The sequence below is a fragment of the Amblyraja radiata genome, chromosome 8 (assembly GCF_010909765.2).
Source record: "Amblyraja radiata isolate CabotCenter1 chromosome 8, sAmbRad1.1.pri, whole genome shotgun sequence".
Lineage (NCBI taxonomy): Eukaryota > Metazoa > Chordata > Chondrichthyes > Rajiformes > Rajidae > Amblyraja > Amblyraja radiata.
In genome coordinates, this window is record NC_045963.1 from 15,324,874 (window position 1) to 15,343,660 (window position 18,787).

An 18,787-nucleotide genomic window follows, 5' to 3' on the forward strand; every position below is an offset into this window, starting at 1 on the left:
TGGTTTTGTTTTTGAATAAATGCTGACAAGGAGTGCTGGGCACAACAATTGAGAGTGCTTGATTATTAATTTAGTAAATTCTGATACAAACTCAGTGATATTTTTGAGTCAAGTGCAAAATACAAATTGCAATAAGTTATTAAAACTGCTGATCATTTAGACACTATCATGCAATAAATTAAATTTAATATTGGTTTGGACAATGTGCACTGCAATAGGTGGTTGCATGAATCTTGGAAATGTTGGAAATAAATTATGAAATAAAACTGCTTCATTCAAAATGATAAAATAGTTAAATTATGCAATTGTTATAGATAAGTAATTTTGCATAATGACTGTGTTTGCTTTCTTTGAGTTTATTGATTTAATGTCACTTTTTATGTGGAAAAATGCTTTTCAAATGTATAGAAATTGTCATTTTTAAATAGTCAGTTGAATTCAATCTGTTTAAAACGTTTAATTAAGAATGAATTCAAATGGGAAATATAAGAGAGATAACCTTATGTCTATCATTACTGGTGGCTCAGCCCTTTTCCGACTTAAAAAAAAAACTATTTACACACTTAAGCCCATAGAGGAAATACTCTTGTAAATGATAAACAGTTATTCAGCAACTATTGGATTGGCACAAGACACTTGCTTTCCTTCATAATATTTTTTTTTTCCAAATCATGCAAAATGTGTTCAAGATCACTGCTTCTTTAGCACTTATTTCTGTTAAATGTTGATGATGGAACACTTGCATGTTGTGTTTAATGCCTTGCATGATCAGAACATGCAGAGGCAAACTCTCGTCTGCATGCCACTTAATGAGTCTTTTTCCTTTTTCTCCTTCCCTGTCTGTGCACACAGAAGACAACTATGTTGAAGGTGGGTGCTTCATAACATTTTCTTCAGCATGTGTGTGTGTGTGTGTGTGTGTGTGTGTGGTGGTAAGGTGTAACAATTGAAAACAAACATGTTTTTCTAAATGGTGTCCAGTTTTAGTTCATTTAGTACACATATACAATTAACCACAAGCCGATAATATACCGTAGTAAAATGCTAGAACCCATTTGATATTAAGCTAATTGTGCCTGAAAATTAATGTAAATATTTCAAAATTCTGTATTATATATTTCCAGCATGTTTTTGTTTAGTCAGTCACAAGACAAGTAGTTCCACACGTTTGTTTTATGTCTGGTTAACTTTTAAAACAAGTGAATCAATAGTTTATTCCAAAGATTGATTAGTAGCCATTTAATCAGCTCAGCTCGTGAACAAATGTAATTGAAAGACATGTGCCTATATCAGGGTTGCCGTTTAGTTGTAAAATCAAAAAAATAATTTCCCCCAGAATTCTTTTTGTGCACCTTGTGACTTTTTTTGCTATCATGTGAATAGATCTACTAGAACACTCACTCTGACTTACATAATTATCCTAGCACCAAAGTGCACCATTGCCCATCTTGTCCTTGTTGAATGCTTATAGACCCAAAATTATTAAATCCCATTCCCTCTCTCTTTGACTGCAGCTTTGCAAATTGTTTTACTTCAAGTCCCTTCCTAATTCCCTTTTGGAAGCACTGATTAAATTCCTTTGCAGGCATTCAGATCCAGATCTTGACAACTTTGCATTGTTAAAAATATATGATAACTTATATTTAAAGAAATGCATGAATTGAAATTTGGATGAAACACAGTGGACCAGGCAAATGCCAGCTTTGGTTAGCTTTGTGCCAGAATCCTTCTGGGAAATTAATTGTGACCTAAAATGCTTGTGACAGATAAAGGACTATCTGTTCTCCGAATAGGGTTAATGAAACTTATAGCAAGACCCTGGATATTGGACTTAACATAGAGCACTAATGGAAACTTCTAAGCAACAGGATAAAGTCCTAAAATTGGATTATCTTTGCTTTAAGAAATAATGATTGTGGTTTGCTCCCCCTTTAATGCTTTTTAAACCATGACCTGCACACTTCACATATGGCAGCTCCTTGCTAGGTGGGCATTGAAAGAAGAGGGCTTATTTTGTTAAGAGGTATCTTCAGCTGCCATAAAGATGGGAGAGAATGGTAGGGAGCAGCATATGGAGATATCTCCCTATCCCAGCTTGATGTGGTGGGTTTGATTCCATCTGATGGTTCTGTGATCAGGCAGAATCAACTCTGTGGGTGAAGAGTTTTGTGAACTGCAAGTTAGCAGTTCACAGACGGCCTAGTCTTTCCGAAAGCTTACCGATACTGATTTTGATTTGAACAAAAGTTTCTATTGATGTTATCTTACATTTAAAAATCAATTTCTGGGGATCAATTTAATTCAAGGACAGTTCACTACTTTCATCATGATGTCAAGATGAAGTAGTCCCTATTTTATCATGAGAGTTTATTTTTACAAAGGACACATGCCAGCATCCCTTGATCTAAATTATGTTGACATGAAATTGAACTGGGTATTTTGATGATGGCATCATGTGCCCAATGACAAATTTACAATTTGGGTAAATTATTCCAGGAAATGGTTGGCTCAATTTACTATGGGGTAGGGCTACAGCAGGACATCCATGGAAATATTTAAAAATGATTCTTATACATAATTTACAAAGCAAAAATCAAGTATGTAAGGTGCAATTTTCTGCTTGCTTGTTTGTCAATTAGGCCAGAGAGTCATAAAGCTGTACAGCATGAATCCAGGCCCTTGAACCCACCATGCTGAACAAATTGACATATTGGGCTGGTCCCATTGTCTTGCATTTGGCCCACACCCTCCTGACCCATCCTATCCATATATCTATCCAAACTTCTTTAAACATTTGTATTTGTACCTGCTTCTGTCGCAACTCAATCCAATTATGGACTACACTTTGAGTGAAAAAGATGCTCCTGAGATATCTCTCAAATTTTTCCCTTCCGACATTAAGCCTATGCATTCCAGTTTTTGAATAATCTACCTAGCAGGGGAAAAGAAAATGTGCATGTTCACCTTATCCACGCTCTTCACGATATTGTACACCTTAGCCATCTATGCTCCAAAAAAAATTGTTCTGGCTAATCCATCCTCTACCTACAATTCAATCCCACAGGCTCGGGTAATATCCTGATGCATCTTTTCAACTTCCATTATGATTTGCTAGAGTGGATGAAATAACAGACTATAGAGCTGAGAACTAATGATTATTTATTCATTTTTCCTACTAAATGACACCTTTAGTCAGGTGACCGAACTGTTCACAGGACTGCTGGTGTGATCTCACCAATGTCTTGTACAGCTTGTGATGTTCCATATTTTGTGCTCAATACCTTTCCAAAATGAAAGCAGGTGTGTCAAACAAATGGGCAATAGAAAGACGGTTCCCATATTTATTCCCAACTTCCCGTGTATCTGTGAAGATGACTATAAGGTCAGAGGCCGGATGTATGAAATGTTTATTGTTTTTTGCTTGTTTATGAAAATACATTATCCAGAAGTACATTTATGACAAACTGATAAATACCACAATTTGTAATATTTATATCTATAATATAGGATGCAGTTGACTCTCAGCTATGCTTATGCACACGGTTATTTATTTCATGCCCCTTAGTTTGTAAGAATGGAAGTAATCACTGAAATCCCTATCTTCATCAAGGAAACTAGACAAACATTGTAACCTGTTCACTTTAAATCCTTATTCTAGAAATGTGGTTTGCCAGCCAATTTATGGCTCAGAATTACTGATGCTTCAATTTCTTTTGACAAACAGCTTTACATTATAAACCAGAAATGTATTTGTGTTTATACTACTGACCTTCCATTATGATCTGCTAGAGTGGATGACATAACAGGCAATAGAGCTGAGAACTAATGATTATTTATTCATTTTAAATTGTGCTAAGCAGCATTTTAGAATTTACATTCTCAATATTTATGTTTATTAGCTGAGATGTTGGAAAAATACCTGACGTAGTGCAAAAATAATGGAGTTGCGTTTCAAATTCTCAGTTGAGTTCATGGAATAGGTTTTGAAAATGTTGAATAGGATAATTTAGGATTAGATTCCTAAAATAGCTGACAAATTGCCAACTTTAAATTGCCTATCAGTTAAATAGACCAAAATCTATGTGGCCTGTGGTGAGCAGTGTGTAAAGAATATGTGACCTCCTTGAAGCTTCTTCTTCTTCTTGCAAATCAAACATAAACTAAAGGAATAGTTAGACCTCAAGCCGGGTATTGAGCAGCCAGTTTGTTGTCTGCATCAATGTCTGCCAGGCCCTGAGCTCCATTTGGTGGGTGGTAGAGTGGGCACCCAGAGATGACATGGTTGGCTGTCTGCTGTTCTGCTCTGCATTCACAGGCTGGGCTCTGGCGGAGCCCCCAACTCAACATGCTGGCATTGAAACAGTGAAGTAGTGATAGTATCCATTCCTTCTGAGTACTTTGCTTATGAATAAATTTAGCTTCCAAGCTATGTTTGCATATTTTTTGTGATGACATTGGCGTGAGTGCTCTCGCCAAATTTAAGCCATTGCCTCCATTTTGAGGACACATTTATGACAATATTACCATCTATTGAATGCAATTCAATTTTATTTATTTTAAATTTAGATCTCATAATTTGTTAGTCTGCTCCTCACTACCTGTACATTTTGAGCTGCAATTCTGTTTTGGCAATTTCATTTTTTTCAAAAGATATTTTTTGATAATTTCACATGCAGATACATACTCTTAATTAAACTCTTCTGCATTCAGTTGAGTACATCCATGGGCCAAATGTTATTGCGCTTGTTCTGATACACTGCAGTTTTATTTTATAGTTTATACCTTTTCAGTTCATAACCTTTGTGAAAAATTAAAGCAGTGTTGTGGGCTGTCATGAAATGGGAAAAATACCAATAACAAGTGCATTTGCAAAACTTAATTTTGTTTAATTTTTCAAAGTAACATTTATTTCCCCTCTGGTCAGTGTATTTCACTCATTCACTCAGTATTCCCAACAACAGTCTTCATACAACATTAGCTTGCTACTTGTTTATTCAAATGCATCTGATACACCATGCAAACCTACAATCGTCCCTCTGGTTTCACAATGACAACCTTTGTTCACGACTGGTACACAAAAATGCTGGAGAAACTCAGCGGGTGCAGCAGCATCTATGGAGCGAAGGAAATAGGTGACGTTTCGGGCCGAAACCCTTCTTCAGACCCTTCTTTGTTCACGCCTTCTGTCTTTTCATTTCTGGCCTTTGTCCAACCATCTACCTATCAAAAAAAACTGTCCTCACCTATATTAACCTACTACTTGCCAGGCTTTGCCCTGCTATTCATCTCTTCCAGCTTTCTTTCTCCCCCCCCCACCCCCCCCCCCCCCGTCAGTCTGAAGGAGGGCCCCGATGCAAAACATTACCATCCATGCTCTCCTGGCCCGCTGAGATACTGCAGCACTGTATGTCTTATTTTGTAAACCAGCATCTGCCGTCCCTTGGTTCTACATGAACTTGCACAACTGCTGGTAAGTCTTAACAAATTCCATGATATACCTTTGAAGTCCTGCAACGGAGAAATGTGACAGATTCAGAATGGTGAATCTGTCAGCAAGCTTGGTATCTCAAACTTACCCTTGTCTAAACAAATTAGATGTCCTTGCTTTGTCTTAGAACTGCCAGTATTTACCAGAAAATTCCAGTTCCATCTGTCCATGATCCCTGATGGGAAAATTAAAAACCTGTAATTTTGGAGTGAAGCAATGAATGCTTGTTTTGAAAATATATTAAATTAGTTAATTGTTGGCAGAAATCCGAAAGAACTGCACTACAGGAAAATCTCCTATAGTTAGATGCCAATTCTAGCTTGACTAGTCACTGACCAATGATTGAATGACTTACGGGGAATTGTGGATCTATTACTCAATTGAAATGAACTTTCAAGCAGTCTTTTAATGGGCAGTCAAAAGTACAAGAAACCAAACTTTTTAAAACTTTTGACAACCCACAGATCCAATAATACCAGGAATTGAAGCTCTGATTGTTTTAAGCTAGTTACATATATTAATATTTTGTAATTTGTAATTTATTTTATTAGCCAAGTATGTAAATCATACGAGGAAATTGATTCCCGAATCAGGGCAGTCGAAGCTCCTGCGGTTGGAACTCCCGAAGTCGGTCCTTAACCAGGGATCGCGAGCTCCACGATGTTAAGTCCGCAGGCTCCCGCGGTTGAAGTTCCCAAGGTTGATCCACAGCAAGAGGCCGCCCGCTCCACGATGTTAGGCCGCAGTGCAGACGGAGATACGATAATGAAGAAGTTGCATTTCCGTCGAGGAAAGAGATTAAACAATGTTTACCCCCCCCCCCACCAACCCCCTCCCTCCCCTCCACATAATACAAAACTAAAGATACACTAAAACAACATTTAACTACCGACTGAAAAACAACAAAGAGAGAAAGGGCCGAGACAGGCTGTTGGCGAGACAGCCATTGGTACTTGTCTTTTTTATGTTACAACCAATTCCCCCAAAAAATGCATCAACATTCTTGTCTGATTGTCACTGCAATGTCAAGAAATATCAAAAGATCTGATATTCCTGTGCCCAATCTCACAGTGTGAACTCAAATTCAAAGAGGGCCTGTCTGTTATTCTACTCTACCATCAGGAATAGTAGAACTTTCTGGCAATGGATAGTGGGATTGTGGAAGGAGTATTTTCAAATTTAAATGCATGCTGCTACCTTCCCCATCACCCCACAATATGAACTGTGCTGAAACAAAATGTATCTTTCTTTGAAGATGTCTGAGTGGGTTCAATGTTAGTGAGAGGGTCCCTGATTTGACTCTTGTCCGTCTAATTACCAATTAGGGGGGACATTTAAACTGCTTCCATGGATTGGAGGTCTGGCCAGTAAGCAAAGGTAGGCTGTGGGCCGAGCATCAAAAATGTGTCTAGAAATGGGATTTCGTGACCCAAGTCACCAAATTAAATGAAATTCTCACATATTGTGTAAAAAAAATTATATAAATCACCCCTGAAACTCGATATGAAGAAGACTTGCACATTTTTATTAAATTAGTGAAAAACCGGAAAATTCACATTATAAAAGGGTGCAATTAAATTAATTAAACTCCATACAGATAGATTTTCATAAATTCAGACTTTAGATCTTACCTTTTAGTTAGAGTTGGTCCCTGGCTGTCTAAATCTTTGTGTTCCAGGACCTCAGCAGGGACTTTGCTTTCAAGGCTTTCTTGCACTTTAATCCACTTCGCAGCACTTTCTTCAGCCTTTTTAATGCTTTTCCCACTAAATACAATTACCTTCTGCAAGTTTCCACGACATTTATTCCACAGAACAACAAATCGGAATCTCCAGTAAAACAGGCATCTGTGAAGCCCCCTTAGCCATTTTGTGTGTTAGCCTGAAGCAAAGCGCGTGATTGGCCAACTGGCAGACAAATCAATGTTAAACGTGCTTTGATTGGACTAAAAATTACCCGAAAATGTTCCTGTTTATCTCTAATTTAATAAAAATGTGCAAGTCTTCTTCATATCGAGTTTCAGGGGTGATTTATATAATTTTATTTACACAATATGTGAGAATTTCATGTAGTTTGGTGACTTGGGTCACGAAACTGCAGAATAAAGCTCCTCGGCCCACAGCCTAAGGGGCAGCCAGTGGATGCCAGAAGACATATTTAGCACTTGTATCATTACATGGTATATTGCTACTCAGAACCTCTGAAAACAAAAACTGATTAAAGTAAAATAACAAATTGAAAATGAGTTGTTAAACAATGTGAGAGTTTAGAATCCATGCAACATGCATTTCTAAAAGATTATAAATAATTGAGGTCTGTAAAAGCAAAATGTTTTATGGTTAAGGATTGCCGTTGTGTAGAATGTATACGCATAATTAAGTATTGTACTTAACTGGGGCTAACTTATTGTTGGCATGGAGCTGAATTTGGTTAAAATATTGTTGGCACATGCAATATTCTATCTTGACTGGAACTATTAAAAAAAAAAAGTTTTTGTGTGCTGGAAGAATGCAGAGTAAGTAGATGATGACATCAGTCTGTAAACAATGTGGTTTTGACTTGAGTATAATGGGACCACAAAGTGCACCTAATACAGTCTGTGAAACAAGCACAGTAAACTGTGTCTCAGGTGGGAGATTGCAACCTTCACGTGGTCCGCCCTGTTTTGACGAATGCAATCAACCTGGTGTGCACAATCAAATAAGATCAAATAGACCAAGTTGTCCTCCAACTTTAGGCTGTGCACGTCATACGCAAGAGGAAGAAAGTAAACTTTGTCCGAACAGCAGAAAAACTACTAACTGAGTCAATCTGGCAGGAATTCCTTGTAGATTGAAAATACAGCACATGTTTTACACTGCAATAATATCTCCTGCCCTGTTTGTAACAAGAGGTCTGGTCACAATAACTAATGAACTTGAAACAGCTTTAACTTATGTTAACAATAATTTAAAATTTCACCAAGGATATTTGGCAAGGCATGAACTGCATGAATTCTGATAGCTGTATCTTTAGTGCCTTTGGCTTGCATGCTTTGGTGATTTTAAAGCATATTCAGAAGCTTAATAATGCACATGAAGTACTGGCTTTTGGCAGTGACAAATGTTTTTCTTAAAAAGATCAGCAATTATTTTGATGCTAATTGCTTAAATTAAATATTCACAACCATATTATTCCAAAAGTAAGTTATAAAGGCACAATGTCCTGGAAAACAGAAGAAACACCATTGGAGTAGAATGCTAATTTTCTGCTCACTCCAAATTATTGTGACATGAATCAGCTTATAGATATTTTCCTAAGAATATAATCACCCATGTTAATGTTTTACTTGAAGTCTAGGATCTTCCTAATCCAGTGAAGCATCAAGTTTGAAACCTTGCATGCAATCCGCAATATAAAATTGAATAGATTTTTGAAGAGGGAGAGGCATGGCATGAACTATATTATTCCAAAACTGCCCCAAGAAGCTATTTCTTGCTTTTGCTTTCTCTACTTCAGGACAATGCTTCACATCATTTTTGTTTTTCTTACAGATATATAGTAAATATTTTAAATATCCCTGATAGGATTTTGTTTAGTCTATGCAGGCCACAGGGCAAATTACAGGAGTTCAGCAAAAGTGGTACTATTGGCCAGATGTAATAGGGATAAACCTAATGGTATGAATATTGACTTATCTAACTTCAAGTAACCCTTGCTTTCCCTCTCTCTCCGTACCTCCCCCATCCTAGTTCTCTGACCCATCTGATTCTCCCCTTGATTAACTGTTTATCTTTGTGTGCTTCATTGTCACAATGATCAATGCTACATTTTTCTTGATCTTTGACCCCTTTGATGCCTCCTTTTCACACTTACATTCTTTATCTCTGTGTCACCATCACTGTGACTCTCAGTCTGAAGAAGGGTCTCGATCCGAAATGTCACCCATTCCGTTTATCCAGAGATGCTGCCTGTCCCGCTGAGATACTGCAGCATTTTATGTCTCTTCAATGTAAACCAGTATCTGCAGTTCCTTCCTACACATGAACTGGGGAATTGCAGGCTGGTATGTGATAGACCTTTGTGATAGGGAAGTTATTGGGGGAAAAGAGAAATTCTGCTGGACAAATTAATCTTCACTTGGAGTGGCAGGGATTAATCAAAGATCATGGCTTTAATGTTTTGTAAACAAACTTTTTCTTTCGAAGAGTTAACACAATATATTGAGGCCATTGCATCTGTAGTGTAAGTATAATTTTGTGATGTCTTTAACAAGGCCCCACATGTGAAGCTAGTTGACCATATTTGAGCCCATGGAATCAGAGGCAAGTTGGTAAATTGAATCCCAAATGTACTTAGTATTGGGAGACAGAGAGAGTGATCATGTGTTGTTTTTGTAATTGGAGGTCTTTGATTGGTGTACTACAGGATTCATCCATCTGGCCCTTACTGCTTGTTACAAATATTTACAATTTAGATATGATTATCGGAGTTAAGCTTAGTAAGTTTACAAATGACATGAACATTGGCCATGTGGTTAATAGTGAGATGGAATATTGTGAGTATAAGCTATTCATTAGTTTATAAAATAGGCAGAAGGACTGTAATCCCGACAATTGTAAGGTGATGCCTTTTGGTGAATTACTGAGGGTATGATCTATACAATGAGGGAGCAGAAGAATATGACACAAGTCTAAAAATTCATGTCATTGGTATCACAGGTAGATAAAGTGGAGCAGGCATACGGCATACCTACCTTCATTATCAGGGCATAACATATAAGAGTAAGGAGATTATGGTATATATTGGTTAGCCACTGATGTACTATCTATAATTCTGGCTGTCACACTATAGGAAGGATCTTCACCCTTTCTTCTGCCCATCAGCCTCTGTCTAACCATTTTTTGGCTACATCCACATATCTCCATGTGACTGGACCCCTCTCCTTCTCTTAGCTGGCTCCACCTGTCCATTATCCTTCACTTCTCCTCAGTCACCTGCTGGCCCATCTCACCATTCCTCCTCTCCTCTGTATGGCTACCTTCCTTCTCTCCACTGTCATCCAGAGATACTGGTCAACCCAACTAGTGTCTGTCTTGCTCCAGATTCCAGCATCTGCAGTTCCTTGTATCTCAATAGGAAGAACATGGTTGCGTTGGAGAAGGTGCAGAGAAGATTCACCAGGACATTGCCTAGGATAGAACATTTCAGTTACAAGGAGAGACTGGATCGGCTGTTTTTGTTTTCAATCGAGCAGAAAATCCTGAGGAGGTAGCTGATGGGGTTGTCCAAAATTATGATGATCATAGATCGGGTGGAATGCAGAAAATATTTCCCTAGAGCAGAGGGTTCAAGAGTACAGGTGTAGATTTAGGGAGAAATGTTTAAAGGGGATCTGAAGAGGAATTTATTTCACCAAGAGGGTGGTTGGCACCTGCAACACACTTTCTGTGCTTCCACAGTATTCAAGCATCTAGACGAGCACATGTTTTGTCAATGCATAGAAGGCTGCAGACCAAGTATTTAGTTTAGTTTAGAGATACAGTGTGGAAACAGGCCCTTCAGCGCACCGGATTCTCACCGACCAGCGATCCCCGCATATTAACACTATCCTACACCCACCAGGGACATTTTTTACATTTACCAAACCAATTAACCTATAGACCTGAACGTCTTTGGAGTGTGGAAGGAAATCGAAGATCTCGGAGAGAACCCACGCAGGTCACAGGGAGAACATAAAAACTCCACACAGACAGCACCCGTAGTCGGGATCGAACTGGAACTCCGGCGCTGCTTTTGCTGTAAGGGAGCAACTCTGTTGCTGCGCCACTCTGCCAGCCCCTGTTGGTGCAGGAATACACATTGTTACTGTTCAGTGGAGCTAGTGAATATTTAAATAATAATTTTAAAACATTTGTTCGGGAAGTTAGGGGTGTTTAACAATTAACTTCAGTTTCATCTTAAAACCCAGCTGTCATTGTAAGTGTAAATGGTTCTTATAAATTTATCCTGAAATGCTTAGCTTCAGGCAAAGGCAAAGTTACTAAACTGTTAGTTTTGAAAGAAATATAGTGTTAGTAAAAATGAAAGGCGAATTTCATGGAATTACACTGAAACTGATTCCGAACACAAGGATCCTGTGCTGTTGATACTACAGTGGCGAACAAATCTTGCCATTTGCTTCTCTCAATTGAGAGAGTGGACAATTCAAAATCTGGAGCGTCTCGTCCCGAAACGTCACCCATTCCTTCACTCCAGAGATACTGCCTGTCCTGCTGAGTTACTCCAGCATTTTGTGTCTATCTTCTGTGTAAACCAGTATCTGCAGTTCCTTCCTATTCAAAAAATGTTGTAAAAGGTGTACCCAGAAAAGTGAACACTTTCTCTGTTATCAACAGGCAGCGGTTTGGATTATTAGCTGACACCTAGAGATTGGTACTTTTGACTCCCTTTTCCCATTTAGAAGGAATGCTCCACTATTTCAACTGATTGTTACAATATATTTATTTTACTTGTGACATTGAGTCCACTGAAACTAAAATATTATAATTCTATTTTCAATTAAACACTTTTGCATAATTTTCAGGCTGACTTTGAAGGAAGCAGTTCTTTCAAAAATAAGATATTAATTCTAATCGGTTTGATTGCAGAGGTGTGCTGAAGTAACTTGCATCAAAAGGTGCATTAGTTGACCTCTATTTTCATAATACAACGTGTGAAAAGTCTGCGAGAGTCCCTGCTCTTGGTTGCCACACACTAAAGGGTTTCCCAAAATCTACATGTCTCAAGTAGGATTGGGATCACTTGGACTTTCTTTAAAGTACAGTAGTCTGGGAACTTCTAAAACTTGTTTCATCATAATTGGTGATTCAAGAATGAGTGTACCTTGTGAGGCAATAACCTGGCATGAAAACAGTGGTGTTAGAAAACGGCAAGTGAAACCAAAGTTAGTCACCGAATAATACAGCATGGAAGCAGGCCCTTTGGCCCAACTTGTCCAAAGTGATCAAGGTGTCCCATCTTGGGTAGTCCCATTTGCCTGTGTTTTGCCCATATCCCTTTAAACCTTTTCTATCCATTCTACCTGTCCAAGATTATTCTAAATGATGCTATAGTTCCTGCCTTAACTACCTCCTATGCAGGCACCTGCCGTGAGTAATTACTCAGGATAGGCAGTCAGCCGGCTTTTAAAAAACCTTAAACCGCGCATGTGCAGATTGTTCTCCTCTCCGTAAGCTGTCAGTCGAATTTTATAAAGTCTTCTAAAGCCATATCTCTTGATAAAGTGCTGCATTTTCCGGCAATGAAGACGCACCTGCGTCGAAGACGCACCGCCATTTTGAGTTGCTAAATTTTGAAAGAAGGCTGGAGGGACATAGCATTTCTCAAGCTCAAAAAAATTAAAATTAAAAATAAAGAAAGTAACAATTCAATTTGCCCAAGGCTTCTAAATCTCCTTCATTCTGAATTACTGAATGGGTGGGGTGTGGAGGGTGATCGCAGGTGGAGAGATGGTGGGAAAAACGGGAGCACACCGGGACAAATTGAATCAGTTGTGATCTTATTGAATGATAATACTTGTTCAAGGGACCAATTGGGGGGAGATGTTCCTTTCACAGCATGTGGGGAGTCTTGCTAAGGGTAAAGTTGCGGGGAGGGCAGGAGCGTTGAGAAGGAGGGTGTTGGGGATCATGCCAGTAACTCACTCACTCACCGCTGCCATGCCCCTCAGGGCGCGGAGCCACCACATCGTGGCCGGAGAGGGAAGTAGCTCGGGAGGCTGCGAGCAGCTGCCGGGACATCAGCGCCTTCTCCCGACCCGCTCACCTCTGGCAGTGCTCTATGTCTGAACACTCCTGTGTCAGCGCGATCAAGGGACCAATTGAGGTTACTCGCGCTGACACAGGAGTAAGCTACACCGCCCGATGTCCTGTTATCCTTTGCCTGCTGACCCGCTCTTAAGCTGGTCCCCTCACTGTCCGGTCTACATTGAAAGACACGGACCGGGCAGTGAATAACATGCGGTGTCACCCAGCGCAGCAAGTGAGACCATGTCCTGCTCCCAGCGGCAGGTGGAATTTATGGATTTGCAGAAGTGGCTGACATGAGCGAGGCCGGCGAGCGGCAGAAGAGAGGTGTTCAGATGGAGAGCACTGCCAGAGGTGAGCGGGCCAGCAGAAGGCGCTGAGGTGAGGCGCTGAGGTGAGGTACCCGAGCTACTTCCATCCCCGGCCACAATGCGGTGGGTCTGTGCCTGGAGCGCCACGGCAGCGGTGAGTGCGTTGCTGGTATGATCCCCATCCCCCTCCCATTCAACGCTCCTGCCCTCTCCGCAACTTGGCCCCCTCCGCCAGTGGCGTCTTTTTACATCCGCTTCGCACTTTACAGCCGCTTCCTATCAGCTGCCAGCAATGAGGGATAGATTTGGCTAACCCTCAGTACAGAAATATTGTTCTTGATGTTGCTGTACTGAGGGATAGCCAAGTCTATCTTTCTTGGGTAACAATCTAACCTTCGACCTCCAAGATGCAGGTAAATTTTAGTGCCATATTTTTGGGTAAAAAATAGTGTCTTCATTGCCGGGTAATACGGTATTTAAAAACATATAGCTTAATGAAATTTACTTACCACATTATTTGTACACAAACTCCATTCTTCCCTCTTTGTTTCTTAAGATAAGGACAATCCATGTTTGAAAAACCCGCCAAGAAACTTGCGCTGCTCATGCGCAGTAGGCTGATGCGCATGCGCAGTACGCAGTCCACGATGCAAAGGCAGAATCTCATCTGCCTTCAGCTTCCCTTGTCATGAAGGCTTGAAGCAGCGTTGACGGCAAGGCAGCTGCACGTACATTTGTGTGTTACATGTACTGGGGATGAAAGGCACGGGAGAATTCTGCCTACCTAACAGATCGAACTCTCGGGTAGGAATAATTATCCCGTGCCTTTACTATATTTAATAATTACCATTTTGTAATTTTAGTCAGGTAGGCAGTGCCTACCTTGCCTACCCTGATGGCATGTGCCTGCTCCAATGGCAGCTTGTTCTATATGCCCATCCTCTGATTAAAAAAGGTTTCCACTCAAGTACCTATTCATTTTGTCTTTCTCATCTTAAAACTATGTTCTTTGGTTTATGATTCCCCTACCCTGGGTAAAAGACTCTGTGTTCACCCTATCTATTCCCTATACACCTCCATGAGATTGCCCCATAGCCTTGTGCGCCCCTAGGAATAAAGTCCCAGCATGCTTAACCTATTTAGTGGCACTCTATTGTCACAAGGACACGGTACACAAAATACACCACATTTTGGGTACCACGATAGCTCAATCCCTCAAGCCTTGGCAGAATCCTCGTAAATCTTTTCTACACTCTTTCCAGTTTAATGACATCCTTTAATGAAGATCCCCCCTCAATCTTCGGCTTGTACTCGCTAGAATTTAGAAGATTGAGGGGGGATCTTATAGAAACGTACAAAATTCTTAAGGGGTTGGACAGGCTAGATGCAGGAAGATTGTTCCCAATGTTGGTGAAGTCCAGGACAAGGAGTCACAGTTTAAGGATAAAGGGGAAATCCTTTAGGACCGAGATGAGAAAAACATTTTTCACAGGGAGCGGTGAATCTCTGGAACTCTCTGCCACAGAAGGTAGTTGAGGCCAGTTCATTGGCTATATTTAAGAGGGAGTAAGATGTGGCCCTTGTGGCTAAAGGGATCAGGGGGTATGGAGAGAAGGCAGGTACGGGATACTGAGTTGGATGATCAGCCATGATCATATTGAATGGCGGTGCAGGACCAAATGGCCTACTCCTGCACCTATTTTCTATGTTTCTATGTTTCCTACAGCAGGATGACCAAAACTGAACAGAATACTCCAAATGTGACCTTACCAATGTGTTGTTTACCTGTAACATAATGTTCCAACAGGGATACTCAATACCTTGACTGATGAAGATCAATGTACCAAAAATGTTCTTAACCACCCTACTTATCTAATATGCCACGCTCAGGGAACATAATACCTGTACTCCCAGTCCCCTCTGCTCTACAACACTCCCCAAGGCTACCTTGCACAGAGAACATCTACCTATTGTTGATATTCAAATACAGTTGGAAAGAGAGTCATTTTCGCATGCTATAAGCATAGTTGGTTGATATTTAGCTATATTTTCCTTTTATTTTCCCTCCGAATCCTTGGCCATCTTTGCTCTTCGCCCGCGCATGAACAATGATGGTCCTGAACTCTGACTAATTCTCTTTTCAATCCCATTGTCAGCTAATCCCACAGGCTCCTGGTTTACCTTTTGCCAGATCTCTCTCCCACTGTTATATCAGCCTTCCCCCACCTCTGGTTTAGGTACAGCCCATCCTCCTTGCCCAGGTCCCAAGTACTCCACATGTAATCCCAATGATGTCAATACCAAAAACCCACTCTCGTGCACGTTAATCTGTGCTATCCCCCTTATTTCTATCGTCATTAGCCTGTGGCACAGGCTATGATCCTGGTATTACAACCATATATGTTCATATTTCGAACATTCTTCCAGATTCCTTTAAATCCCTTGCAGGATCTTGTCCCTGCTTCTACTTATGATGTTCATATCTAAATGTTCCAATCTTTGCTGGTTCTTCTTCCACCTTTCTAATGTCCTGTACACAATCGGAGACATTCCTGGCACCAAGGAGGCAACTTATCATTCTGGACTCAGAAGCAACCCATCAGTTAGCTCGCCAATGAATCTCACAACTGCTTGTCTAGACATTTTCCTCCTTATGTTTCAGAACCAGCCATGGTGTCACAAACTTAGCTGTTGCTTCTTTTCTGTGTGTGGCCATCTTCTCCTTTCCACCTCCAGTATCTGAAATGGTATACCTCTTGGGAGAATGGCCACGGGGATCCCCTGCAGTTACTGCCCTTCACGGTGGTCAACTATATTCATTCTGTACCTGTGGCATGGCCAGCTCTCTTAAGCACACAATCTGCAACATTTCCCGTATCCTGAATTCATTCACAACTCCAGCCACTCTATGCAGCACCTCAGGAACTGCAGGTGGACACACCTTCTACAGGTGTAATCACTGGAAATGTCCCTGATCTCCCACATCCTGCAGGAGAAGAATACTATTGTCATAGCTTACATATCTTTTATCCTCAGTCCCTTCCACTAACGAAGTAAAACAACAACATGGTCACTGCTTATGCTACACACCAAAGCTAGATGCTCAATAGAGCCCACATGTTGATCTTCAAAGCAGCACTTCAATCTAATAACCCCACTCAGTTTAATTGCTACACCATTGGTGGTCATGACTTTAGCTGAAAGGATCTCAAACTCACAAAATATCTCTACCTCATCCTTTAGAGTGTTCCTTTAATCCTATTGTATTACTCAAGTCTGGGTCACTTATCCTAATGTCACCTCAGGTATTTGGTGTCACATTTTTTTAAACGACCCTATAAAATATTTAGAGCTTTTATTACATTTAACAAAACAAACTTTGTTGCTGCTAAAGATAGACGCAAAAAGTAACTCAATGGGTCAGACAGCATCTCTGGAGAAAAGGAATAGGTGACGTTTCGGGTCGAGACCCTCTTTCGGACTCGACCTGAAACGCCACCTATTCCTTTTCTTCAGAGATGCTGTCTGACCTGCTGAGTTACTCCAGCTTTTTGTGTCTATCTTCGGGTTAAGCCAGCATCTCCAGTTCCTTCCTACATATTTGCTAAATTATGTTCTTTTCATGTTTCATGATGAAAGGACGAGGTGCCTGGATTTCAGGCACCGGCGCAGTTTTTTATTGAAAGGCATAAATGAGTGTCTTGTCGATTGATCCTGTGACATTTTATTCATTATCAGTCACAAAAATGACAATAGATTTTGCCCTATGTCATTCATGTGTTGATGATGTCACAATGTGCTTTGCAGCCAATGCATTATTGTCTTGCTTGTTGTTCACATAACTATGGCAGTAATTCCGTACAAACCAGCATTAACGAGATTTATAAACACTTTGTTTTGCATTGCTTGAAGAACGAATCTTCAAAAGACGGGTTATTTCTCCCTATTTAAGAGAGAACCCATGTTTAATTACTCCTGCATCGAAATTTTTTGGGGGGTAGATGCAAATGAGGATAAGACCTCAAGAGAGCTTCCACAAGATAATCTGAATTGGATGGGTCACGGATTGGAATTATGGCTCCACTAACACAAGGCAGATTTTCCGCTATGTGCTCTGGGCTTTCACCTGGGAAGGCATCTTGAGGGGGGGAAAGAGCTAATATGGTAGTATCAGAATATGAATGCAGAACTTCACAGACATTATGATCAAGAAAAAAATAAAATAACACACTGCTGCATCATAATAGCTAGTATCACTGTTTATAAATAATGCCTTTGCCAAAGTGGTCTGACAGTTTACTCCATCAGGAGACCAAATAACTCAGTCGATGTCTATAACACTCTATTAAGGTTTTAGAGACTAGTCGTAGCAAGAGGAATCTTCAACAAAGCATGAGCTGATGAAAAATTCAAGTAAATGAAATAACAATATGTATTGCATATTTTGCTATCCGGTAAGGGAAACAGAATTGCAAACATTTCAGACACTTGAAGTTGGTTGACTATTTGAGTGGAGGCATTTCTGCAGAACTTGATGAGGAATTGTCATTTAACCAAGTAATTAACCTAGGATTTTTTTGTTGCCTTTTTCTATCCTCTTTAAGATTTATGTTCTTTTCTTTATCAGATTTTCCAGGATAAAGATCAAACAAATGCAATTCCATGGTAGTTTAAGTCTTCATGGTTGACATTAATGTTTTTATGATGATGAATGCAAAGGTTATAGAATCACACTTATCCAAGGTTGGCCTCGTTGGGTCTTTTATTTGTAGGAAAGAGACCTATGGCAGACTTTGTCAAATCGTGGGACTTGAACAGGGTGAATAGGAAGTGCGTATATTTTCTTTCATCAATATAACCTAGTGATTGATTTTATTTTTGTTTAGACAATGGGAGGAAAGATTCAAGGTGTATATACCAAATTTTCTTGCCCAGAGGTTGCTGTGATTTTGAATTAATTAACTGAATTCATGTCCTCCATGCATGTTTTAGTAAGTGGACAATTTGGACAATCACTTGAAATGCCTTGCCTCAAGGCCATGAACCAGAAATTAGGTGGGAACAGTCATTCATTTTTGCTTTGTGTGGACGTAACTGGCCATTTCCCAGGCCGCATAGTTACATGGTTCTCCTTTGATGGGGGTAAAATATCATGAAAGATGCATTAGCCAAAGAAATTCTGTAAGATAAATCAGGTGGTA

The 18,787-nt window shown here is 40.0% G+C and overlaps 1 protein-coding gene across 32 annotated transcripts in view; it reads left to right on the top strand.

The window, feature by feature from the left end:
- nrxn1 (neurexin 1) overlaps positions 1-18,787 on the top strand; it is a 1,413,544-nt gene that overhangs the window by 209,419 nt on the left and 1,185,338 nt on the right. For 25 of the 32 annotated variants that reach the window (XM_033025243.1, XM_033025244.1, XM_033025241.1 and 22 more), the window contains one exon: positions 853-870. The exons of the other annotated variants lie outside the window; for them this stretch is intronic. In XM_033025243.1, coding sequence (XP_032881134.1) covers positions 853-870 — 18 coding nt within the window. The remainder of the gene's footprint in view (positions 1-852; positions 871-18,787) is intronic. 32 annotated transcript variants of the gene reach the window in all.